The 27,751-nt window shown below is 38.2% G+C and overlaps 1 protein-coding gene and 1 long non-coding RNA gene across 2 annotated transcripts in view; one reads left to right on the forward strand and one right to left on the reverse strand.

The window, feature by feature from the left end:
* LOC138805588 (uncharacterized) overlaps positions 1 to 16,634 on the forward strand; it is a 77,557-nt gene extending 60,923 nt beyond the window's left edge. The window contains exons 2-4 of the long non-coding RNA XR_011365594.1: positions 10,728 to 10,795; positions 14,491 to 14,762; positions 16,454 to 16,634. This is a non-coding gene — a long non-coding RNA (uncharacterized lncRNA). The remainder of the gene's footprint in view (positions 1 to 10,727; positions 10,796 to 14,490; positions 14,763 to 16,453) is intronic.
* The window catches only part of Ntn4 (netrin 4), a 98,012-nt gene that overhangs the window by 46,394 nt on the left and 23,867 nt on the right, over positions 1 to 27,751 (reverse strand). The window contains exon 3 of the mRNA XM_069990298.1: positions 10,749 to 11,027. Coding sequence (XP_069846399.1) covers positions 10,749 to 11,027 — 279 coding nt within the window. The remainder of the gene's footprint in view (positions 1 to 10,748; positions 11,028 to 27,751) is intronic.

Below are 27,751 nucleotides of genomic sequence, written 5' to 3' on the forward strand. Positions count from 1 at the left end.
GGATGCTGAGATTCAAGGATCATTTGAAAGCCAGCCCAGGTAAGTAAAGTACATGAGCCAGGAAGACACATGAGACTCACCTCCAATTAACTACCAAACAAACAAACAGAAATGAAATTGTAGCTCAAGTAGTAGAGTGCTAGTTTTGAGTACAAAAGCTTAGGGACAGTGTCCAGGCCCTGTATTCAAGCCCCAAGACCGATACAAACAAAATGCCAACTAAGAGATATTAAAGTGTTCTCATTGATTTAAAATGCAGGATTGGCTCAATAGCACTGTTTTTGCAAGCAAGTAGCGCAGTATAAATGTTGAGATCCTGAGTACTTTTAGGTAGGAGTCTCTTTCCATTTAGTGAAATTATTTCTTAGAACAAAACAAATCTTTCCTTTTGTGGAGCCAGGAATAGAGACTACTTTTCTAACTATGGACTTAAAAGGTTCAAATATAGCACTTGCTTGGGAAACTTCATTTGCATAGTTCCCTAATTATTAACACAGTATTCTTATAGCTGAGAAAAATTGTGATATACTCTTAAAATGGGCAAAAGTATACATTTCTAGGCTATCTCTGTGTCTTATTATCATTGATTTATATCTAAGTTATAGCAAACTAATAGTAATGCAAATAATTCTTATCAAACCCACATCAGTTTTGTTTGCTAGAATGTACATGGTCCCTTATACTGATCTGATTTGCAATTATTTATAAATATATTACAGCATTATTTGCTTATGCATGTGTGATTCTTTGAATTTTTATTTGAATTGGTTGCAATATTTTACTGGTCCTTAGTAATAGATTAAATATGTCTGCATAGTATCTGTTAATATCAGTGAGAGTCATGTCTTTTTCTTTTAAATTTTTATCCATTTTTATTTGTTTGAAATAGAGTCTGGCTATGAACCAGGCAAGACTTGAACTTAATGATCTTCCTGCCTCAGCCTCAGGGATGCTGGCATTACAGGTGTGAACCACTGTACCTGGCTTTAAAATTTTATTCTTCAGCACTTCCATTTATTACCCTCCCTATGTTACCTAAAGATTTTTTTCCGTCAGTTATGGGACTTGAATTTTGGGCCTGAGAGCTGTCCCTCAGCTCTTCAACTCAAGGCAAACACTCTGCCACTGGAGCTATAGTGCCACTTCCGGTTGTCTGAGTGGTTTATTGGAGATAAGAGTCTCACAGATTTTCCTGTGTGGGCTGGCTTTGAACCGGGATCCTCAAATCTCAGCCTCCTGAGTAGCTAGGGTCACAGGTATGAGCTACCAGCGCTCAGCTTACCTGAAGATTTTTTTGTTTCATTTTAAATAAAAAATAATTAAAAATTGACTTCTAAAAATGGAAATTTAATATGCTTTATATAGGTAAGTGGGTTTGAATACTTATGTTTTCTGAAGACTGATATAACTAGTTTCCTTCTTTTTTTACCATCAGGCTCTTTTATCTTCCTTATGGGAAAACATTTCTGCCATAAAAGTACAAGTAACATTGAACTAAAAACTATAGTGCCCATAAGGCTCATGAAGATGGCGCATAGATAAGATTGTATGATGACTAATTTGAGAGCTTTCTTCCCTCCTTACCACTACTTCATTGCACAGAACCCTTTCTCATTTGTTCTTGATTTCCAGTGTTTGTGTGCGTGTGTGTGTGTGTGTGTGTGTGTGTGTGTGCGTGCGTGCCCGCGTGCGCATGCACGCGTGTATTCTCAAGGCTAGATCTCTACCACTTGAATTACAGCTCCACTTTTGGCTTTTTGTTGTTGAACAACTGGAGTTAAGAGTCCCATATATTTTCCTAACTGAGCTGGCTTTGAACCATGATCTTCAGATCTCAGCCTCCTGAGTAGTTAGGATTACAGATGTGAGCCTTTGGTGCCTGGCTTCCAGTGCATTTTTAAAATAATTCTGACTACTGGGCTTTGAAAAATAATTTGGGTGCAATAGATAATTTATTACAAATGAATTGGGCTAATGTGTATGTATAATTTGGATTCAGATTTACATGCATGTCATGTCAATATAATAAAGCATGATGATGATGATGATGATGATGATGATGATGATGATGATGATTGTTTGTCCTAGGGCTTGAATTCAGGGCTTGGGCACTGTCCCTGAGCCTCTTTATGCTCAAGGCTAGTGCTCTACCACTTTGAGCCACAGTACCACTTCTGGCTTTATCTGAGTCGTTTATGGAGATAAGAGTTTCATGGACTTTCCTGCCAGGGCTGGCTTTGAACCAGGACCCTCAGATCTCCGCCTCCTGAGAAGCATAATGTTTGTTAAGGTATTTATTTTAGTGTCACAAGGTGGTACATGACAGGAAAGACACATGCTTCTGTGCTTCTCATTGGCTGCAAGCAGCCATCTGCTGTATAGATAATTTTGTAAGGCCCAAGAGTGATGTTATAAATACCTAAATGGTCCTTGACAGAAAACAGGATCCTCACCCTTGTAAGTTAGAACATCATATTGGCTCCCTCCCCACTAGCAGCCACAATATTTCCAACTACAAATATCACTAGACTTTGTGCAATTCTTGTCCATTGGCAAATTTTGAGTCCCCTGTAATTCTGAGTTTCCTGACTTAATACGCAGATGATTTGAATTTTCTTTTAAGCCAAATTGCTGCCTGATTAACTAAGCTCAGTTATGAGGACAGCTGCTACAAGGCCATTCAGTTTGCTCCAACTCTGCTCTTACATGTGACCCTCAGTTTGGTTTTCATAGTTTTACTTTGCACTTGACTTTTTATACACCAACTTGTCCAAGGTCACATAGGAAATCAGTGGCAGAACAGAGAGCAGAACTCCCAAGGGATTCCTAAAATATTAGAAGCTCCATCTTAGAACAGTGATGTCATCAAGGGAATGTTTAAAATTCTTCCCACAAATACCTAAAATAATTTTTTATATTGTAATCTCATTGATGGGGGAAAAAAGGAATCATCTCAATTTTAATTTATTAATACCTATTTAATTTTAATCACTTAGTAAAAATAGTAAACATGGATTAATGATATTTAAGTGTTAAAAATCTTAATATGTTTTAAGGCAAGAACCTGGGAAAGTGGGCAAAAGCAAAAGCAAATAGACTCATTCTGTAGGCAATTTATCTGTTAAGCAGAGTTTGACATGAGAATGAAGGAAGGTTTTGTGAGGCCTTGTTCTGTCTTTTAGGATTTAGCTGAGTTTTTATAATGAGTTGGGGGCCAGGTAAATTCTATTAGAATTACTGTGGGGGTTGTTAAGTACTTTTCACCCCATTCACATTCACTTGCTCAATGTGTTCACATAGCTTTTGCTTATTTTAAAGGAAAATTCCTTTGCAAACTACTTTGCATTCTCTTACAAAGTTTTTTTTTTAGATTCATTCTAGTTCTCATTTCCAACTGTTTTCCTTCTCTCCTGACAGCTCTGTGCGACTGTCACTCAGTATTCTATCCAGTGTAGAGGGTATTACAAAAGTTGACTTGTTTAAGATAAATGAGCCCCTGATTGTAGTACAAGAAGCCAGTTGCTAGGACATATTTTCTTCCGTAGTTTTTTGTTGTTGAATTAATTCATTCAGATGATTCTCTTCACATTGGAAAATTGCCTGTTTCTAGGTGAGTCTTGTAAAACAGTCTTTATCACTGAGCAGCTGATATGCAAGATCAAAGTAGAAATAACTGATTTATCAAAAAGCTCTGGGGCTGGAGGCATGGCTCAGGTCATAGAGCACCAGCCAATGAGCAGAAAGAAACTGAGTTTGAATCCTGGTCTCAGACAAAAAAAAAAAATGTGCTTTTTAGCAATTCTTATCAGAGTAGACAGCCATTAAGAAATCTGTGATCATCTGTATGTGGCCAGAAACAGCAATCATTGAAAACATCTATCTTCTTCAAAGCTCCTGTAACCAAAGATGTTTATTTTAAAACATTTTAGTGACCAGGACTTGAAAAGAAATATAATAATTCTTCAAAATTCCTATTTAAACAGGTTTTTTTGTTTGGTTTGGTTCATTGTTGTTGTTTTTTAAACTTTGCATTTTCTTAATGAGATAGGATTCACATAACAGAAATTCATCATTTTAATCTTTTTAGTGTATTATTCATTGTATTATTCATTTAGTGTATTATTCAGTATATTTACTTCTGTATGATTTATTGCCAGGATATAGAAACAGCAGATTTTTTTCTTTTGTATTTTGAACATACACCCTTAACCTTATTAAACTTGTTTATAAGGTCTAATAGTTCTTAGTGGGTTTTTTTCTCCCTATAAAAGATATATGTCATCTATGAATAAATACTATATTGTTTCTTCTCCTGTACTCTGGATGCCTTTTCTTTTTCTTGCTTAGCTGCCATGGTTAGAATTTCTGGTACAAAACTGAATATATGGTGCAAATAGGCATCATCTTCCTGTTCCTGATTATAGCATGTGGAGGAAAGCATTTGGTCTTGAACCATTAACTAGGACTTTTTATGGATGACCTTTAGTATTTTGAGAAAATCCTTTTCTATTTCTAGTTTGCTCAGTAATTTTTTTCATTTTTTACAAAAGAAGTTGGGTTTTATCAAATTCTTTATCTGCTTTTCTTGAGAAGATCGGGTGCCTTTTATCCTTGTTTATGATTATGACATCAACATTGGTTTATTTTCTGATGCTAAACCAACCCCAAATTCAAAATATATAGGCATCTAGATTTTCATTGGATAAATATTTATGGTCAAAATATAATACTCTCTTCTTAGGAGGAAATATACTCTTTCTAATAATTAGAAAACATAGTGAATAAAATGTATTAGTCATGACTAAGTTAGTCATGACTAAGTAAAATAAAAATATTTTAAAGATTTAGCTTAAGTAAAATTCCTAATTCTACAGAATGATTATGTTAGAGGCTTTTTAAAAAAAACGTGTGAAAATTTAATACAATAAATTGGAAAAACAGTATAATTTATCATGTTGAGGGAATAGCTGATATATTTGAGTCAATCTATGTCTTACGAGATACTTTTGTGTCTTTGGTTTCTGGGCATTCCATATAAGCAGGTATTTCTATGTTTGAATGGAATAATTTATTCCTAAAACTTGTACATTGTAAACTTTAAAAATTACCACTATTTAACATCTCAAGCACAAAGAGCTGGCCCTTGCTTCTCTACATCTATGTTGCACAGTAGCAGTTTAATTCTCTGGCAAGGCTGTTTCTATCTCAGTTCAGAACCTAAGAGAGTAAATAGAGTGGAAGATCTCAGATAAATTAAGAATACATAATCTCACACTGAGGCAAATTGGCAGGCCTTGTGTTTGGTTCATATTAGGAATATATTGTGTCACCATTGGTGATAGATTAACGTATCTTCAGATTCTAATGGGAACAATGAAACGAGTAGGGTTGCTGCTGCCTTTCAGTAGCAGCAAAAATCCAAAATGTTCTCTTCCTAATGAAGCCAAAGATATCCATTACCCATCCCCCAAAAGACAACCACTTCTAAATTAGTTACTTGCAGATTATCTAAAGTGATTGCTTTCATTCTTTCTCATTTTCTTTCCCTTGGGCAATCCACTAATCATTGAATGAAGGACAAATGAAAATTAATACTAATATCTTGGTCCATAAGAAAACGTGGATGATGTGAATATATTGCCTATTCCTGTAACAAGAGGCTTTATTAAGATTTTTCTTGGTAACTACTGGGGAGAGAATAGAAGTTTAGTAGTAAGAAGTAATGAGTGTGAATTATTGCCCTGTTACTGTGAATTCAGATAATCAAACTAGCCTCTCGACTATGATTTCCTTTATCTTCAGAATAGGTATAAAAACATGTTCCTCCCAAGTCACAGTAAGGATTCAGTTTGTAGATGGGCATGGTGCTACACATCTGTATTCATAGCTCTTATCAGGCTGAGAAAAGAGTATGATGAGTTCAAGACCAGCCTGGACTACATAGACACATCCTGTCTCAAAAAACCAAACCAACAAACCAAACAACAACAAAACCCTTTATAAAAGTTAGAGCAGCTAAACTTTGGTGATAAGAATTGTCTTTGCTCTTTTACATCCTTACATTAGATAAAATGGTTCATCATGACCTTTTTTTTTTTTTCTGCTCTTGGCATAATGTCATCCCTGTGTAGATCCCTGCCTTTCATAGCACAGCAATAAGAAAATGGACTTTGGTGTCTGGCACCAACACATAGCTCTACCTTTATTAGCTTTTAGGAAGTCAGTTAACATTTGCAAGCTTCAGTTCCTCATCTATGAAAGAAAATTATGAAACTTTATATAGTTATCATAAAGAATAAAATCAATATTTTCAGTATGAGAGCATAAGACCTGGCACAGTAAGTGGTTAATTATAATTATTTGTATTTGTTACATATGGCGGTTAAAATATTCAAATCTATAAATTTAGACAAAATTAATTTATAGATGTTCATATCCAAACATGCATGTATGTTTTATTATATAGGAATATTAAAATTTTTTATTTAATGATCCCACTTAATAGCTTAGTAATTATGTTAAAATCTTCTGTTCTTTTCCTTAAGATTGTGAAGATTTGCCAAGCACTGGTGGCTCATGCCTTTTATTCAAGCTACTCAGAAGGGTGAGATCTGAGGCTTGCAGTTCAAAACCAGCCCAGGCAGGAAAGTCTGTGAGATTCTTATCTTCAATTAACCACCAGAAAATTAGAAGTAGGGTTGTGGCTCTACATGCTAGAGTGGTACCCTTGAACAAAAAAGCTGAGGGACCAAGCTGAGGGACAGCACCCAGGCCCCACAACTGACACTGACAAAAAAAAAAGATTATGAAGATTCAACAGAGTTCTAAGTATACTTTGGTTTTTCAAAAAATAGTAACGTGTGTGTGTGTGCGCGCTTGCGTGTGCATGCTTGCATGCATGCATGCGTGTGAGCGTGCACCAATATAGAGCTATAACTCAGAGCCTGGGTACTGTCCCTGAGCTTTTATGCTCAAGGATAGTGTTGTACAACTTGAGCCACAGAGCCATTTCTGGCTTTTTGGTGGTTAGTTGTAGGGAAGAGTTTTATGCACTTTCCTGCCCAGGCTGGCTTTGAACTATAATCCTCAGGTCTCATACTCCTGAATGGCTAGGGTTACAGGCTTCCAGCTTAATGAATTTTTTAAAAAAGATGAAAATTATGGTCTTAAATATGCTCTCAAATTAGAAGACACATAAAATATGTAAACACTAATACATAAATAAGTATACTGATTCAGTTGCTAAAAACTTTTGGAATAAGACAATATGAATAATTCTAAAGCCTGCTTTAAATAGCCAGGTGACTAAATAACTATCATTAGTTCCACAGGTCTCAATGTTGACACTGAGATATAAAACACATAGTCAAAAAAAAAACACATAGTCATAATATTGACTCTGTTTGCTAATGAGTTTCTGATAACAAAAGAAAAGCCACCTTCACAAGTGTAGCTCAAAGCACTTAAATTTCACATGGTACTCTGAGACCTCTGTGTTAGCCAATGGCTATTTTAGTAAAACTCCAAAATGCTCCACATTCCTTCTTATTCCCATCCATCATCCAACAGCTGTAACATCACCAGCTGTTAGGTAACAGTTCTCCACAGCTGCAAAGAGAAAGACGCTTTAAGTCTTTTCTTCACATAATTCCTGGGATCTCAGCAGGCTGGAGTCAAAGTAGAGTTTTTCTTGCCACAAACCCCCTAATCCTGTAAATATGTCAAACAGCACATAATCTAACATTTATTTTTGTCATTACTGGAAAAGAAGTGGATGAGGAAGAAAGTGTAGACAGAAGTGGCTAAGATATTAAATATAATAGTAACAGCAATGTAAGTTTCCTTTACCATAACCCAGACACTGGCCATCATATTTATTTATTTATTTACTTACTTACTTACTTACTTTTGTGTTGGTCCTGGGGTTTAAACTCATGGTCTGGTTGCTGTCTCTTATCCTTTTTTTCCCTCAAGACTCTCTACCACTTGAGCCACAGCTCCATTTTCCAGCTTTTTGGTGGTTAATTAGAGTTAAGAGTCTCATGGACTTTCCTAATTAGAGTTAAGAGTCTCATGGACTTTCCTGTCCAGGCTGGCTTTGAATCGTGATCCTGAGATCTAAGCCTCATGAGTAGCTAGGCTTACGGGCATAAACTGCCAGCACCTGGCTTGCCATCATGTGTTTGAATCTTCATAGTAACTACAGAAGTGCATATCCTTATTTCAGAAAACTGTGACTCAGTGACAAGGAGTAAATGCTGGGATGAGTCACATTCAGGTTTGTGTGGCTTCAATACTAGGTTCTTAAGCCTTGCATTCTTCTGTTTTCTAGCAAGATAAAGAGGTAAAAAAGTAAAACTGGGAAAAGCTAAAAGGAATGATCTGGGAAGAAGGGGGGGAGTCATGTAGAAGGTGGTATTATTTAAATTTTTAAATTTTTCTCCCAAAGAAAGGAGCAAAGCCTGAAATCTCAGGTCTTTAGAAATAAACCAAGTATCATTTCCATTAACTTCCTTAACTCACTATCATTAGCCATGAAAACTTCTAGCCCTTATTATATCAGATTTCATTAAGTAGTTACTCATTCCAGCAACAGTGTGAGCTGTGAGAACCGGCATAGGGCTCTCAAACGCTAGCAAGCATCTGAATCATCTGAGGAGCTTTTTAAATAGATTGGTAGGCCCTTCATCTACACTCTTTGATTCTGTAGGTCTTCTGTAGAGGCTGAGAATCTGCATTTTTTTTCACAAGCATCCTGAGGTGAGGCAGGAAATGAGGTTTTCATTCTATGGAGACCTCTCACTCTTAACTTCCTTCAGAAATGGAAAAACATTTCATAATCCCCTCTACTTGGCTACTTAATTCCTTCTTAGAGGCTCACTTTATTGCTGACAGAATATTGTATAGAATAATTTTATTTTAAGGCTTCTACAAAAGTCTGTTGAACCTTGAGTGAGTAATTATGCCTTACTGAAACTGTCAAAATAAAGAGAAACTTCTGGAGTATTTTCCCCTTAGGAAGTATTGATAAGTCTTTGAAAGTTTATATTCAGAGAATTTATTAATTTTTTTAAAGAAATGACTTTTTAAATGGACACTCATGAATGTTTCATAAAGCTTTTGACGATGCTGGCAATTCAGTCCCATTGATGAAAGCTTTTCAGGTTGTCATATAGGTCATTCACTCTACAAATATTTATGGCCTACTCTGCTACATTATGGGGTCTCTAGGAGTGGCTTGGTCCTTTTACTCAAGACTCTACTTTGAAGTGGTCTTATAAAGCTTGGATTATAAGAGACAGTTTAGGAAACAAAAGGCCTGTGTGTTGTACTTTCACTAATTCACTAAATATAATGGTGGAAATTTATGAGCAGCCTACTTGACACAAGCCTTTTAGATAGATCATGGGCTATTTTGAATTTAACCTGAATGGATCAAGATATACCAAAAGTATTACAAACTTTGTTTGAGGCACTATTTCAAAGGTCCTTTGGTGTCTAGAAACCAGGGGATATTTATTGAATGAAAGCTGCATTCTTTCCTACTTCAGAAACCTGAAATTTACTTCTAAAAGTAATAGACTATTTCTCGCTTTGTTATTCATTACTTGCCTGCCTCTCCCTGAGACCATGACCTTCCTGAGGACAGAGACTATATGATTTTTGCATCCTCAGGACTTAATTGTCCTATTCATCTGAATTACCCCATCAATGCTAGTGATTCAGCCCAGCCAGCACATGTTGTCATGCTAGCTAATTGATCCTTGGCTCCTGGTAGTCCAGCCTATACCAAGATGGGAGAAAGAAAAATACGGAATCTACCCTTTAACAATGCAGCAAGGATACTCTGAGGCCTTTTTACTTTTCTGTGTGGGTTTTCTTTGCTCAGAAATGTCAAACAACATATAAAATTAAAGGAGTAGAGTGTTATCCTAGTTACCTTCCCCTTGCCTAATCCTCATACATGGCTCTAAATGTGTCCCAACAAGACACTTGTTATCTGAGACCCTTCTGTTTCTTTCTGGAAGATGATGAAATGTGGACAAATAAATGATGATACTAACTTTTTATCATCTTCCTATTTCTCTGATGCTGTCATTCAAATGCTTACTGACCTCCTACTTCTGGCTCAGCTAATACATTAAGTCTTGAGGATGCAAAAATCATACAGGCTGTGTCCTCAGGAAGGTCATGTCTCCAGGGGAAGAGGCAGGCAAGTACAAGTTCAGAGGAAAGCACAAGAGAAGACAGAGAGGTTAACTCTGCCTTAGAGTTCAGGGAACTGGGGGTTCTTCACAGAGGATCCTTCTTATTCACGCTACTGGCTAGAAAGCAAAGAGACCAGGCATTAAGTTGAGGTTCTTTTTTTCTCCACTTCAAAATCTACTCAACAATAGTCCCTATTTACTGCCAAAGCTGGCTTCAGTGCAGTAATGCCACTAATATGATTATGCCTGCCTCTTGCTACTGATCACCTTACACTTCCTATCTGAAGGCCACAGTATTAAAAACTGGCATGGATGTTTTCCAAGGAATCTAGTTATCATGCTTGACTATGATTCTAAAATTGAAGCTTCAAAAACAAGTTATGAGGCACTTTATAGGATGGTTGTGGCAGTGGAGGAGAGAAAGAAACAAGAAATGCTATGCTGGCATATAGCAACATTCAGGAAATTTAGATAACCAATGCCCAAAGCTGAAGGTAATTTGTGGTTTCTTTTTCATAGATGAGGATTTATTTTACCTACCACATGGAATGTTCCTGGGGCCTTGACAGGTCTGAAGCCATCAACAGGTACGCACTGATCAGCATGGCCATTACAGAAACAACTGCCCTTGACGATGAAATCATAGATTGCATAGTGTGTAAAATGTTGAGGCTTTGTATTCAGGTCATTTCGGTGGCAGGGACAAGACTGCCGTTTTAGCAGCTGCACACGGAGGTTGGTGATCTTCAGCTGCTCCTGAACTTTGGCACTATAAGGGTTCTCCACATCATATGGTGGTGACAAAGCTCTGAAAATAACCTGTAAAGAGAAATAACATACCATGTGTGCACAGGACTGTATGCAAACCCCAAATTGTTTGCTCAGTGTACTCCAGTTTAGTTTTTATGTCTTGTTATCTGTGAGTGATGAGATAACATAGACCATAGTTACACCTGGAGAAAGACCCACCTTCTTATTCTAAGGAACAGATGTGTGGCCTGTGTAGATATAGACTAAGTATACATTTAAGTAGCCTGCAGAGATTTGGCTTCTGGAGAAGGCAGCCAGGTATAGATCTTGAGGAAAAACATTGTTAGCAGAAGGAACAGCAAAATTAAATGCCCTACAACGTACTCAAGCTTGACTTGTTCCAGAAAGAACAAACAAGGTCAGTGTGAAGCCAGGTGTGGTGTTGCACAGCCTACTTGGGAGATAAACATGGAAAGATCACTTGAGCCTGAAAGTTTGAGACCAGACTGGGCCACATAGTGAGAGTCCATCTCAAAACAAAAATGAACAAAGTCACTATGACTGTCTGTGACTGGAGATGGAGGAGCAAAAGTGGCTAGAATGGACAGAAACCACGTGCTAGGCAACATAAAGCAAACCCTTTAGTGGCTAAAGTTAGAGATTTTCTAACTAGGGAAAACCACTGGAAGGCTGTAGACAGAGAAGATATCAAATTTGAACTGTTGTTGTCGTTGGCCGTGGGGCTTGAACTCTGAGCCTGGGCACTGTCCCTCAGCTTTTCAGCTACCACTTCAAGGCTACCACTCTACCACCTGAGCCATAGAGCCACTTTCAACCACTGCATTTTTTAAAAGAGATACCTTCAGTTTGGGGGAAAGACTGGATTTTTTTGTTTTTATATTTATTTATTTATTTTAAGGGTGATGTCAGAGAGGTTACATTTATATAAGTAAGGTAATGAAGGTAATGAGTACATTTCTTGTTGAACATTGTTATTCTCCCTGTTTTCTCCCACTTTCCCTTCCCCCTCATTGCGGCCTCCCCCCGCCCCAGTTGTAAAGTTCATTTCTAACATGGTGTCTTGTGAGTATCTGTTGCATTGGTTCATCCTTTGTCATTTGTCTCACCATTTTGTTATTCCTTTATCCTTCACCAAAACGGATAAACATATATACAAGACACAGGGTACCAAAATCAAAACCAGTGACAACAGGGGATAAATCAAAGAGGAGAAAAGCAAAAGAAAAAAGGAATAACTTCTTTACTCTTATTTATTTAGGTGCTGAGGATTGGACCTAGGGCCACAAGCATACTAAGCATGTGCTCTACCACTGAGTGCCCTTAGTTTTTACCTTTTAGAATCCAGTCTGGATTCTAGGCTAGAATCCAGTCTAAGTCCAATCCCCAGCACCTAAATAAATAAGAGCAAAGAATTTAAACACGTAGACTAGTTAAAGAGCAATCGCAAAATCAAATTTAGAAACTTACATTTTTAAATGAAATCTGGCACTTTCAAATACTAACCAGTTATTGATTGGGGCTACGCTACTACTGCTACAAACACCTTAAGGTTTCTAGAACTGTCTGATAAACTTGTAGCACCTTTGTTCTTCATGTCCTTATCTGTAGTAAAAATACTTCCCTTGAGGATGGATTTGATTTCTGAAATAGTCAAAATCACTTAAAGTATAGGGAGAAAAGTGACTGTCAAGTTGGTTAGCAGTACTCAAATGCAAGGTTAATTATCAAAATTTCTTATTCTGCAGTTTATAGACTCTAAAGGCAGTTTAAAACTGGTTCTGAGATGGAAACTGGAGGACTACTGGGAAGCTTTTGGGCATGTGTGAATTAAGATATTCTAGGAGGGTCACAAAGAAGCTCTGGGTTGAGTGGCACAAAACTCTCTAATGGATCTGTTATCTGGGGGATCAAGGGCTGGTGAAAAAGGAAATATTTTGATAAGCAAGTAGTATGAAAATAAAGTCATGATCAAATATAGGAAAAACGTTTTTTGGAAAACTTCCATTTAGGAAGAAGGTATCCAAAAGTAACTTACAGAAAAAAATGATTTAGGAATAATTTGGCTATAAAAATTTTGTCACATAATATTTTTCTTCACAAAAAGCATTGAAAAGGCAAAAAAACAAAAAATGAGAGTGTAGGATCACACATCCAGATCTATAGGAAACAGAATTGTCCTCAGCAAAACATCATCGCAGGAGGTGGTAACTCAAGGTACACCCAGCCTCTATGAATAGCAAGAATGATTCTCTAGAAACAATAGCTGGATCACTTCATTCCCTTGACTCTCCATCTCCATTCCAACACCCCATTTTCTTCAGAATAAAATACCAGCTCTTCAAATGGTTCTGCCATATTTTTGTTCATCGTAGTTCTACTTGACATTTTCTATGTAGTTGTCTTTCCAGTATACAATTAAATTTCTTAGAGGAGATCACTGTTGTGTCCCAGGTTAGTGCTTGGCATACAGTAGATACTTAATAAATTTTTGGTAAGTGACTTAATCACAAATTTATTCTTGCTGCTTAGGTAATAGATAAAGACTCCAAATAGCTTCCTTATGTTCTGCATAGATTGACACGCTGAGTTCCATGTTATAGTATTAGAAGGTGAGAGGTTAAAAACTTGTTTTGTGTAAACATTGCAATAATTAAACCATGTGTATATATTTTTATTTAGTTCGAAACATGTAAATCTTAAAAGGCTACTTCTTAAATAATATTCACTACACCTATTTACAGGTGAAGTGGTAGAAAACAACATATTTGGGAATAAATTTTTCCAGCAAAGTAATAGGTCATGTATTTGAGAGTCAGTGTAGAAATCGTGCCTTTTACTTGTAAAGATAGAAACCAGAACATGGTTTCATGTTTTCATATTTTGAAAGACAAAAAACTTGACTGCACTGTGATTTTAACTGGGACTTATTTTTAAGATGCCATTGCAAACACTAGCATTTCTGTTAGATGTTCATGAAGAACTCTTGCCCTAAGTAGTATAAATGATGTGGCTACCCTACTGTTTCACCAATCATAGTAACACAAGGACAAAGGAAAGAATAACTCAGTGCTGACCAAAGAAGTATTCTGCTGAAAAGTCTATGGTGCACTTCTGAATGTTGTCTGCCCACCCTTTCCTTTTCCTGAACATTGGTGGCAGCTGTTTGGTCTCTTGGTTCCGGTCACATATTACCCTTGACATTTACCCTAGCTCCCTCTCTCTCCCTTCCCTCTGACCCCTCCCTGTCTCTGGGAGTTGGTTCAGCAAAGCTGGAGGAAGATCTCTCAAGGTTTGGGACAATTTAGAAGCCCTTTTTGCTTCCTGATCTCAGCCTGTGGAGGCTGAATGGCAGCTCTGTCTGGGCGTGCATGACACCACAGTTGGCACGCTGCTATCAGTAGGGAAGGGACATCATGACCCCGGAGGCTGCCTGCTGGAAGGGATACAGCAGAGTGCCACAGACACAAAAGTCAACGGGAATTTAAACCATGAAATCTATTTTTTTTTCCAGAAAGGAGACGCCTTAATCTGATACCCTGGGAAGTGGATCTAGCCTGGATCAGGAAACAAAGAAGCTTCTGGCAAGTCGCCCTTTGGGTCCCACCCAGGTTTTCTCCAAATGTCCCCAGAAGAAACCTGTGTGGCACTACTGAAATGAAGAAAGACAAAATTTAGAAACCCTCTATCTCACTTCAGTCTTTTTTGGATTTTGTCACCGTGAGGACCAGGATGTATCTATGGGTCTCTGTCTCGGATTGCTTCTGAACATACACCCCCGACAAGGTATGTTTTAAAAGCCAAGATCAAGGTTTTCAGATGAGGATCAAGCATAGTTTGATAATTTTGTCCCGTCAGTGCTATTGGCTGAGACCTCATAATCCTGTCTCCTTAAATTAAGTAAATTTTATTATATTTTAGTAGTTACTGTTTCTTCTCAGTAGAAAAAATATCTGTCACTTAAAATGTAAAAGACAGTAGATACCTACAAGATGATCCATCCCAAGACAACTAGCAATTCTAGTAAGTAGCAATTCTCAGTAACCTTTTCTTCTAAATGTCCGTGTCCTATATACACACACATGTTTAGTATCCTGTCAGCTGCTTTGTATACCTTTGTGAGTATTCTTTCAAGCTGATAAACACATCCCTACATCAGTGCTTCTCACAATGTGGTCCTCAGACCAGCAGCATCCCTAGTGATCTTGTTAAGCACATTCTTGATGCACATTCTTGAATCCTATCCTAGATTAACTGAATCTAGTTTAACTCTGCAGGACTGGCCCAGCCATCTGTGTGTTAACAAGCCCTCCAGGTGATTCTTATGCACAGTAAAGTTTCATACTACTCTTGGTATTAGCCAAAAGTTCTGGAAGCTGTAGGAAAGTCTGAGAAACAATGTTATATAATTTTTGACACACACACTTAGAAAACCAGTGCATGGAAATGACATAATTTATTTAGCCAGGCTGCAATCAGTAGGCAAACTGATGTATAACATTTAGCTCAAATGTGGACATACATAGTAAAGTTCCAAATGTGAAATCAGTTCATCAAAGAAAATGTATAATAAATTTAAAAATATTTAATCTTTTGAATGAATCATGGACCTTTTGCTGCTTAGTTTGTAGATCACATTTTTCTGGTATGGCCTGACTTCTCTGAATGTAGGATCCCTCAAACTTCACCTGAGGATGTGCATTCTACCATTTCTTATGCCGTTTGCCCTGGTTTAATGAAGCAGTCATTTGAAAGTCCTAAGTAGGTTAAAAATACTTAGGTTGACTTTCATTGGTAGAATTTACACACATACACATTAAACAGTATCAGTACAGTCTGGACAGAATAAAGAGTAAATATCAAGCTAAACGCATGGTTTAATTGTAGAGTGCCTACCTAGCAAGCATAAGGCCCTGAGTTCAAACCCCAGTACTGTAAAAAAAAAATAAAAAGTAAAATAGTGAATATTAGGTACACAGAATCTAAGGAGGTCATACCTAAAATTTCATTGTCTATGCTGAATCATAATAATTGAAGAAACATGGAATTGGGGATTATAGCTCAGTGGTAGAGTGCATGCTTTACATGCACAAGGCCTTCGGCTCAGTCCCCAGCACCAAAACAATACAAATTAAAAAGAAAAAGAAAAAGAAAGAAAAGAAAATCACACAAAATGTAGTTATCATGTAAAGAGTTCCTTTTAGCTACTGTCTTGGGGAGCAGTTCAAATCCAAGTTGATTATCCATTCTATGGATACCTTTGGAGTTGTGCTTTCCATGGTAGCACCTGTACACTCACCCATTATAAGTTGCTATTTGCTTGGCTGTGTCTCTCATTAGTGTTTAGAGGGCAGGAATCTTGCTTGGTTGCAGCTGTATCCCCAGCATGTCTCATAGTCTCTGGCACATTGTAGCATTTCATAATTACCACTAAGACGTATAAAACATATAACTGTTCTTTGGATTTCATTTAAAAGACGCAAACAGAGAATAGAGTTAGAAGAACTAAGAAAGCAAGATGTTCTTATCACAAATCCTGCACTCTGGAAGAAAGAAGCTTATGAGCCTCTCAAAACAGCTCCATGGATTCTTCATGTTCTTAAGAAGGATGAGATAGGTATGAGCAAACAACCAAATAAATACAAACACTGCATCTTTCCCATGGCTTCTGGACTCAGTTTCTTATTTACCAAAAATGGGGCTTTGGGAACATAACTGCTTTTGTCCTTTTGTTCCTTTATTATTTACTTTCTTCTGCTTACTTTGGATTCCTATAACCAGTTTCTTGAAATGGAGCCTTAGATCACTGATTTGAGACCTTTCTTTTCCCCCAAGTCATTTTTCAGTTGCATTCTGCAGCTTTTGTTGTTTCGTTTCTTTCCACCTTCTATTCCTCCTCTCCTTTCCCCTTCTTCTTGGTGGTACTGGGATTTGAACTCAAGGTCTTGATTGCTGGCAAGAAATGTAGCATTAGCCACACCCCCAGCTCTACATCCCACAAGTGTCTTCCTCTTTATTCAGTTGAAAAATTGTTACAAATTTTTCTTTTGATTTTGTATTTGACCTATAGATTATTCAAAAGTATGTTAATTTCCAAACATCTAATAATTTTTCTGATATTTTTTGTTGAATACAAATTCAGAGAAAATACTTTGTGTGATATGAATTCTTTCACATTTATTGATACTCATTTTGTGACCCAATTCATTATCTATCTTGATAAATGTTCCCTGTGCCCTAGGAAAGGTACTGAAATCTCCAATTATAATGACCAACTTATATATTTCTTCTTGCACCTTTTGCTTTATTTATTTTGCAATTGGGCGCATTACATTTAAGGTTGTTTTATTGTCTTGATAGGTTGACTCTATCAGTATCCCTCTTTATTGCTGGTAATTGTCTTTGCTCTAAAGTCAACTTTAAATCAATCAGATAACCACTAATGCTTTCTTTTGAAGTGTCTTTGTATTATAGCTTAACACCATCATTTTAATTGAGGCATGCAATTATATTTAAAGGGTGTTTCTTATAGATAGCACAGTTAATCTTTTAAAACATTTTATTAATCTGATAATCTTTTCCTTTAACTGGAGTGAATTTTTCTGTTTTTTTTTTTTTTTAATTGATCCTGGGGCTTGAACTCAGGGCTTGCATCCTATCCCTATGCTCTTTTGCTTAAGGCTAAAAGCTCTACCACTTTGAGCACCACCCAGTTTTCTGGTGGTTAACTAGAGATAAGAGTCTCTAGGACTTTTCTGCCTGGGCTAGCCTTGAACTGTGATCCTCAGATCTCAGCTTCCTGAGTAGCTTAGGATTACAAATGTGAGCCACCAGTGCCCAGCACTGGACTGTTTATATCTTTTATATTTAATGTGATTATTGATGTGGTTATGTTTAACTCTGTTATGATACGTTTTTTCTTGTCTTCTTTTGGACTAATTTTGTGTGTGTGTGTGTGTGTGTGTGTGTGTGTGTGTGTGTGTGTGTGTGTGTGTGTGTGTGTGTGTGTGTATGTGTGTGTGTGTGTATGTGTGTGTGTGTGTGTGTGTGTGTGTGTCAGAGAGAGTGAGATACTAGGGTTTAAAATCAGGATCTCATGCTCACTTAGCTTGCTTGCTCAGCTGGTGCTCTATCACTTTCTTTTAGTTACATTTAAAAAATTATCCATTAGTAGATGCAAAAAGGCTTTACCATCCACAGTTTCATTTTTCCTAACATGCTCCAAGCTGGGTTTCTACTTTCCTGACTAGGTAATCTCTAGAAACATGTATGGGGTTTCTGATGTTTTTAAAGTGTTGCAGAGAGTGGGGATTCTGATTTTCGAGGAAGAAGGCTGGACAAGAAGAAGACGCAATTGACATATGGGCGTTCTTCTGTGGAGCAGCTGGCTGGTTTAATTTTAGAACATATGTCCTTGACTGTACCACTTTAAGTGAAGCACCTACTTGTCTTGGAGAAGTATGTCTGTCTTTTGCGCTGCACCTTAATCCTCTAGCTCACACTCCATAGCCTTAGGCACCCTGTTTCATCAGATAGCCCACCTTTGAAAGTAGGGGAGTCTTATCTCCTGAGATAGGACAGTATGACCCGCTAAGGCTCTCACTGAAGCAGCCTAAGGAATGCAGTGTACTCAAGTGACTTACTTGTACGGTAATAACCTCGAGTTGTAAGTACACAAAAGCCTCTTTGCATGTTTCAAGGGCATATTTACAGTTTTAAACTGATGAAAAGACTGCTTTTTAAATATCTTCAAAGGGAAGAAGAATGACAGAACTGCAAGGAGGAACAACGAACAGCAGAAGATCAAAATAAAAATAAAGATGGGGCTAAAAATAAAATCTAAAATTTACCCCAAATGTACGGAATCCTAATGTTTCCTTTGCCTTTGGAGTCAAAGGACATGAGTGTCAGAAGTCTCTTTGCAATCAGTGATCCATACCAACTAGGGGAAACTGAGGCACAGAATGCTTAAAGTAACCTGTCAAAGGCCAAGCAACAGGTAAAATGGAATCCAGAAACTTCCAGCCTAATGGTTTTTTTCATCCTATTACACATCTGCTTTGCAACTAGTCATTCCTGGTCCAAATAAAATTTAAAATACAAGATTAAAGAAAATATCACATATGGTTCATCCTACCTGTACTTGTGATTCTAATAAATGCATGAGATTAATGGTATCCTTTGAAAATATAATGATACCGATTCCTTCTTGACACACAAAGATGCAGGAAGTAATTTTAAAAACAAATCACTGAGATAAATCACTGTAACAAATCACTTAAAATCTTAATAAATAAATTAGCTGGTATGTAACCTTTGCCTGGGCACATGTCTTCTTGCTTTCTTTAGGATGCAGCCCAATCGCTGAACTGAGCTCAGGGGCTGAATTCATTGACAGACCTCTTAGATGCTGATTATCAATCTGGGTAACATCCCAATAATGATGAACTTGATTTTTTAAACATTAACATGCTTGGCCATATCTTGGATAATTGATATCTTGTATTTGCTTGCTCTGTTTTAGAATTGCATATATGGATCTACCTCTTTTACCTGCCCATCCCTTGCTGCATTTTTCTTTTCTTTTTCTTTTTTTGTTAGTTGTAGGGTGTGGGCCTGGGTGCTGTTCCTTAGCTCTTCAGCTCAAGGCTAGCCCTCTACCACTGGAGCCACAGTGCCACTTTCAGTTTTCTGGTGGTTAACTGGAGATAAAGAGTCTCATGGACTTTCTGCCCAGGCTGGCTTTGAACTGTGATCCTCAGATCTCAGCCTCCTGAGTAGCTAGGATTACAGGCATGAGCCACTGGCACCTGGCTTTCTTCCTGCTTTTGTTCCCACTCTTTGTACCCAACTTCCCACTCTGACCACAGTATCTTCTTGTTCCTAGAAAACTCTGTGATGCTCCCTTCCCAGCCCTTGTCCTCCATATGCCCTGGCCTTGAACACATTTCACACCATTGATGCCCAATGCCTCATCCTCTGACTTGGCCATCTCAAACTTCCTGGGTATCATCTTAGATGTCACTTTGTTCAAATTTTCTTCATCATCCCTCTTTATCACAGTCTAGATTAGATTCTTCTCATGTGTTATTTCAAGCACCAACACCTGTTATTGTACCACATCTATTTTCTACTTGCTTAATTGCTTTTATTTCTCTGCAGATTATAAGCTCCACAAATGCAGGTGACCTTGTCTGCTTGCCCACGAGTGCATAGGCAATGATCAGCACATATAAGAAACATAGATTTGTTGGAGACTTATAGTCACATTTCATAATGACTTCTATTTGTCAAACTGCTTTTATCTTTTCTTGTTCCATTCTTAATCTATGGTGCATTATTCCTTCTCATCTTTCAAGTATAGAAACTCTGAGAAAATGTTAATTTATTTAAGATCATCTCATGAGTAAGTTGCAGAGCTAATATTTGAACAAAGGTTATCGGAGTCCAATTCAGAGCTATTATTGTACATCACAGTTGACTTTATTCAGTTATAGAATATTTGAAGAAGCTCAGGTGGTCAGGGGACTGAAAGTTCTCTTCTAGAGCATCAACATGGCAAAGAGGAGAACAGTGCAGACAAGGAGAGATGGTGCTAAGGGGAAGAACAGCTCACATGAGAGGCAAAGGAAGCAATGTGAGAACAAAAGCTAACATGAAAAGCCATACTTTGGGGTCTACCATGGTGAGATATCAGAAAGAAGAGCCTGAAAAAATACAAGAAAGGATCAGTAAGCAATGCAGGAAAACAAATTTCATTATTGTAGAGGCACAAAAAAGAAGGGTGTAAAGAAAGAAACGTAATATGCAATTAAGAAGAAAAGAAGACTGAAAACCATACTGAGATTGGGTAGATAGAGGTAGCTTTGGGACCTTGGAGGGAATAAGGGACAGTTCACAAAGGTTTCAGAAAAGCACATAGACGAGAGAACCAACCATTCAAGAATTGAGAGATTAACCAGGCACTAGTGGCTCATGCCTATAATTCTAGCTACTCAGAAGGCTGAGACCTGAGGATTGTGGTTTGAAGCCAACCTAGGATAAGAAAGTCTGTAAGACTCTTATCTCCAATAAACTACCAAAAAAGCAAGAAGTGGAGCTATGGCTTAAGCCTTGAGCAGAAGGAGGTACGGACAGCACCCATGCACTGAGTTCAAGCACCAGGACTGGGGGGAGGACTGGGGGGAGGAGAAAAAAAGAAGTGAGAGGTGACATTTGAGTTGTTTATAGATTTCAGCTATTATGAATGAGAGTGGTAAGAACATTCACATGGGAGCCATTTTGAGGACATAAGTTGCCACTGTACACTGGTGCTAAGGAAAGGAAGCACTAGGTGGTATGTAAGTAAAGGTTGATAAGAAGCTGCCAGGCTTTTTTCTAAAGTTGTAGTGCTCTACTGTATTTCCATGAATGGTGTATATAGACGGTTCTAATTGTTACACATCTTCACTATCACTTAGGAATTACCATTCTTCTTAACCCTAGCCTTAATAGTGAATGTGAGCAGTATCCCATTGTGATTTTAATTTTAATTTTCTTGTTGACTGATGGTGTTGAGCTTTTTATTAATGTTTTTTTTCTAATTGAGGTACATTTTTTATAAATCACTATATATAAATATATGTTAGGCATGATTTTTAAATGGTTTATCCCAGTCTGAGGCTTTAAAAAACCTTAACAGTGTTTTAAAATGGTTTAATGTTTATGAAGTTCTGTTTATCAGTATTTACCTTTTTTGGGGGGGGGTCCGGTCGTGGGGCCTGAACTCTGGGCTTGGGCGCTGTCCCTCAGCTCTTCAGCTCAAGGCTAGCACTCTACCACTTGAGCCACAGTGCCACGTCCAGCTTTTATCTTATGTGGTGCTGAGGAATCGAACCCAGGGCCTCGAGCATGCAAGGCAAGTGCTCTACCACTGAACCACCTTCCCAGCCCCTATCAGTATTTACCTTTTAACAGTTTGTGTTTCTTATGCCCCATCTATGAAATTTTTGCTTGACTCAAGATCATATCTGCTTTTTTTAGGAGTTTTACAGATGGTAGCTCTTACATTAAGTCTAAAGCCCAGTTTGAATTAATTTTTCTGCATGTATAAACTAGCTATTTACATGTGATTGTCTAATTCATTCTCATGCCATTTGTTTTAAAAGCTACTCGTTCTTTGAATCCCCTTGACAAGTTTGAGATGCATTCCTTTCTGTTTTTTTTTTTTGTTTGCACTTTATTGAACTTCTTAGATTTTGTGGATTATTTCCATCCAATTTGAATTTTTTTCCTATTATTTTTCCTTCTTCAAATTGTTTTTAACCTCTGCTTCTTTTAGACTCTGATCATGTGGATGTTAGAACACTGAATATTGTCCCACAGATCCCTGATGATTTTGCTCTTTCTCTTTGCACTTCCTTTGGAGCTTCTATTGGTATGTTCACCAACTTTTCTTCTGTACTGTCTAACCTGCTGTCAACCTTTTGTGTTATACATTTATTTCAGATATTGTATTGTCATGCTTTTCATTTATGGAAGTTCTATTCCTTTCCGTGTTTTCTCTTTTTTGGGGGGGGGGAGAGGTGGGTCTAGTCATGGGGCCTGAACTCTGGGCCTGGGCGCTGTCCCTCAGCTCTTCAGCTCAAGGCTAGTGCTCTACCACTTGAACCACAGTACCACTTCTGGCTTTTTCTGCTTACGTGGTGCTGAGGAATCGAACCCAGGGCCTCATGCATGCAGGGCAAGCACTCTACCACTGAGCCACCTTCCCAGCCCCTGTGTTTTCTCTTTTTAACATGTTTGTGTTAAGCATGTGGAACATACTTATAATAACTGCTTAAAAAAAATACACTTATGGGGCTGGGAAGATGGCTCAGTGGTAGAGCGCTTGCCTTGCATGCCTGAGACCCTGGGTTCGATTCCTCAGCACCACATAAGCATAAAGAAAAAAGCTGGAAGTGGCGCTGTGGCTCAAGTGGTAGAGCGCTAGCTTTGAGCTGAAGAGCTGAGGGACAGCGCCAAGGCCCAGAGTTCAGGCCCTACAACCGGACCCCCCCCCCCCAAAAAAAATACACTTATCTGCTAATTCTACCAGTTGTGTCATTTCTGGGTAGGTTTTTGCCTTTTCTTCCAGTTCCTAATCAGAAATTGTGGGTGCAGTGACATTTGCCTGTATTTCCACATATTTGTGGTATGGAGATTTGAAGGATCATGATTTGATATCAGCCCAATAAAAAAGTTGCTGAGACTCCATCTCAAATAAGCCAATGTGATGATGATGTATACTTATAACCCCATCTATAAGAGTGGTATAAATAGAAGAATCATGGCCCAAGACAACCCAGGCAAAAAGTTCCAGATTTTATCCAAAATTTAGGGCAAAAATGTTGGTGGTCTGGATCAACTAGTAGAGCTCTTTTGCCTAGCAAATGTGACACTGTGGACATTAGGAACTGTGAATGGGTAGGTTCTTGCTGGCTAGATTTTTAAGTGCTTCTTTAAGAAAGATTACACTGTGTTCTGATATGTAATTGATTTCCCTGGAGTAGGATGATCCCTTTGAGTAATGTTTTTATGGGTGTTTTGGGTGTGTGTGGGTGTGTATGCACGTAAGCACACGCCTCTCGTGTTTGTGATGTAACTCTGTTCCACAAGGCATGTGCTGTAAAAATCCTGGTCATCTCTGGACAAGATAGGATAGTTTTTGCCAGTTTTTAATATTGGTTATGATGAATCAATCCAATCTACCCCTTACTCTGGAGTGACAACTCTACTGTGAGGCTTTTTGACATCCATGAGAACATTATTGAATGCCTTTCCAGACTGTATTGTGGGGAAGATGAACTATTTCTAGTCTATGAGAACACTAGGGATTATTCAACTTTACTTTCTGGGGACTTTTTTTTTCCATTCTTGGAGGTTTAGCTCACACATAATCAGCTTGATATTCAGCCCAAACTTTGAGAAGACCTTTGTACAGACCTCTGGAGTTGTCTCTTTGGGTAGCGTCCCTCCTCTCTAATGTTCTAGTGTCTTATAACCGTCTTGGCTTCTTTGAGCACTCAACTCTGTCTGCTTAACTCAATGGACCAATGAAATCTGGGTTTATTTTCTCATTCTACATCTTAGAACTGTCCACATCAGCAAGCAGAGGCAATTATAGAACTTGCCATGTTTCTTTCTCCTTTCTCAAAACTCAGTCTTGTGATACTGTTTCCAGTGACTAAAAACAATTACGTTATAGAATGTATCTGACTTTCTAGTTTTAAATTGTGGAAATACAAATCTATAACAGTATTTTCTCATGAGCAGATGCAAAAATCCATTTCAAATTCATAGTTTTTAAGATGGTGCAACTTGTGAAATGTCAGGAATGGGACAAAAGATATGTTTGAATACATAAATGTAATTTTTCTTTTTTTCCTGTCCATCATCTACTTCCCTTTCCTCCATAAAGTGTTGTGGTGGTTGATTACAAAGCTATTCTGACTGTATGTGCAAAAGTACTTCCAGTCACAATTAAGGGTGAAGACCTGTCCTACAAGCAAGAAGCATCATCCTATAGATTGGGGGCCTGCATAGACTAAAACAGGAAAAAGAAGAAAGCACACTGGACACCAGTGGCTCATGCCTGTAATCCTAGATACTCAGGAGGCTGAGATCTACAGATCCTGGTTCAAAGCCAGCCCAGGCAGGAAAGTCTGTGAGACTCTCATCTCCAATAAACCACTAGAAAACTGGAAGTGGTACTGTGTCTCAAGCGGTAGAGCCCTCACCTTGAGCTGAAGAGCACAGAGACAGCGCCCAAGCCCAGAGTTCAAGCCCCATGACTGACAAAAAAAAGACCAAAAAAAAAAAAAAAGAAGAAAGCAAAACACTGTTTCTCTCTGGTTTCTTGATGTCATAATGCAAGCTGCTCTGCCTTGCCACTCTTTGCTTGCTATGATGGGTGAAAACATCTGAAATGGTGAGCCAAAGTAACTCATTTTTTTCTTTAAGGTGTTAACTCAGATGTCTGGTCACTGCAAAAAAGAAAAGACTTACAAAAATGGTACAAGAGAAGGAGGATGTTGCTGTGTTTAGAAGCCTTTGGAACTGTTTCATGGGAAGAGTATACCAAAGGTTAGAGAAGAGGGCAAGAGGAGCCCAAGAATGTTGTACACAGAGCATGAATGTTTCTGGTGGGAGCTCACAAGATCAGAATGCTGATAGGAAGGTAGACATTAAAGATTCTCTTTAGAAGGTTTCATATGAAGACAAGGACTCCACTTGGAATTGTACTTGAGGCCATTTGTGTGCATTGTGGCAAATAACTTGTCTATATCTTGTCCATGTCCTGAGACTTTGTGGGAACTTGAGTTTAAAGGTGACAGACTAGGTAGTATAGCAGAGGACATTTCAAGGCAGCCCAGCATTTAGGCTGTAGCATGGGTTTACTGGCTGCTTTTAGTCAAGTTTACAATGAGAATTATGAGCAAATTTTACAAGAAGTGCTTGTAAAGTTAAAGCCCAGGCCAGAATGGCTGCTGAAGAAATCAGATCCATTAAAAAGAAGCCATGTATCAAGGCTCAGGAATTGGCTGTCTTTCCCCCCACCCCCCAGACTAGAGACACAGGGCAGGCTTAGGGATGTAAAGAGGCCATTATAGGCCTGATTTTTGCTCAAGTTGGCATCATATCTTGGTTTTATCCACAGGATGCTGGTTTTGCAGGCATGCGGAAAATAAGAGTTACAAGAGATCTTCAGAGAGGTTTTCACACAGACTTCTAAGGGACAGTTGGGGACCAGGCAATGTGTGCTAGAATCAGATACCTGCACGCTTCCTCTGAGAGGGCAATGTGTGAAGCTGTGAGAGAGAAGCTGAAGAAATAGTAGAAACTCCAGGATGTCAGACATGCCAAGAAAGAGGAACATCTGCTGAGGAAAGCTGAAGGCAATGAGTGGCACAGGCCAAGAGAGAGGCCTGCAGCTGCAAACAGCACAGCCATAGGGCAGGGGCTGCCTAAGACCCTTTGGCACTCACATCGTGACACCATATGCTCTTGATGCTGGACACAGATTTCTAAGATTTAATATTTGCCTTTCTAGGTTGTTGTTGTTGTTCGTTGTGGGGCCTGAACTCTGGGCATGGGCGCTGTCCCTCAGCTCTTCAGCTCAAGGCTAGTGCTCTACCACTTGAGCCACGGTGCCATTTCTGGCTTTTGTCTGCTTATGTGGTGCTGAGGAATTGAACCCAGGGCTTCATGCATGCACTCTAGAGGCAAGTACTCCACCATTGAGCCAAGTTCCCAGCCCCCTTGCTGGATTTTAATCTTGATTTGGCCTCACTTTTCCTTTCTCTTGCCCTAGCCTTCCTTTTTTGGAAAGTAATGTTAATGCAGTGCCATTGGCTCTTGAGAGTATGTAACTTGTTTCCAGATCTTCATAGGTGTTCACAGTTGAGTTGACTTTGGACTTGGGCTTTTGGACAGTTTTGGAATTGTTAAAAGTCTGAGTACTCTTGGAGAGGGACTTGAATATATTTTGCATTCTAAGATGGACATGGGCCATTTTAGAGCCAGGAGTGAAATGTTATGGCTTGAGGAGATTTGTTTGGGTAAAGTGTTAAGAAGTGTACCTGTGGTGCTTTATCTTGATTGTCAACTTGATTGGTGAGAAATACGTAGGAGATTAGTGAAGCACACCTCTGAGGAAAGTGTATCTCTGATGGTATTTCTTGACAGGATTAACTCATGGTAGAAAACCTGCCCTGAATGTGGGAGGCACCATTTTATAGGCTAGGGGTATAAATGGGAATAAAAGGGGAAAAGGAGAAAGCCAGGTTATGTCCTGTTTTGCTTGCTTGCCACCACAATGTGAATTGTTCCATTCCTCCTTGCCTCACCATGATAGACTGAAACCTTGGAAATCATATGACAAAACAGGTCTTTCCTAACTCTAAATCCTTTCTCAGGTTATTTGTCACAGCGATGGAAAAGTCTGACCCAAGTGTAGAATATTCTACTTGAGATTTTTTTCTCTTCTGCAAAGTACAGTTGCAGGCATTGTTTTCTATATAATTTGTTATATTAGGAGATATAATCAGCATCTAAATAGCAGGAAATAGATTATTGGAGATATTATTTTCCCTGAAGTAGAGGAAAACTACAACTGCTTCTAGAGTGTAAAGTTCCTAGGCTTTCATTTTGGCCTTATTGTCATTCAACATGATCTGAAAAGGCTATTTCTATACTCTGCTATGTCTCAGCTATGTAATTGTTACATCAACATATTTTAATGAAGAAAGTAAAGACAAAATTTGCTGAGACAGGGCAATGGAGATATTCTTTTAAATGAGGTGTATGAAGAGTCAACTTTGGTTTTCATAAACACATATAATGTTAAAAACAAACATTTTCCCTGAGTACTATAGAAAACCACAGCTGGCCTTAATTTTATATTAAAAGTAGCTTTCCTGTTGAACATAGGTTGTGCCTTTTGGGGATTTCCATAATGCAAACTTCTACTAGAATGTGATTTCAATTTTTATACAAGAGACTTTATCAAGAGCAAACAGATGTCTTGATTAAGGGTTTTGTTTTCTTTTCTTTTCTTCCTGTTTTTTTTTTCTTTTCTAAGTATTAAACACTATGGAGAGATCCTGGCTACCAAACAAATAGACTTCAAAGGGACCTCCCACCTTGCACTAAGCCACAGACAAATATTTGCTATTACTATAATACTAGGTAGGCTAGGGCCACTCTGCCCTTCACTTGTAGGAGACCTTGAGTAGCAGTATTAATTACCCCTATGA

The sequence above is a fragment of the Dipodomys merriami genome, unplaced genomic scaffold (genome assembly GCF_024711535.1).
Source record: "Dipodomys merriami isolate MVZ:Mamm:240054 unplaced genomic scaffold, mDipMer1.0.p SCAF_10, whole genome shotgun sequence".
Lineage (NCBI taxonomy): Eukaryota > Metazoa > Chordata > Mammalia > Rodentia > Heteromyidae > Dipodomys > Dipodomys merriami.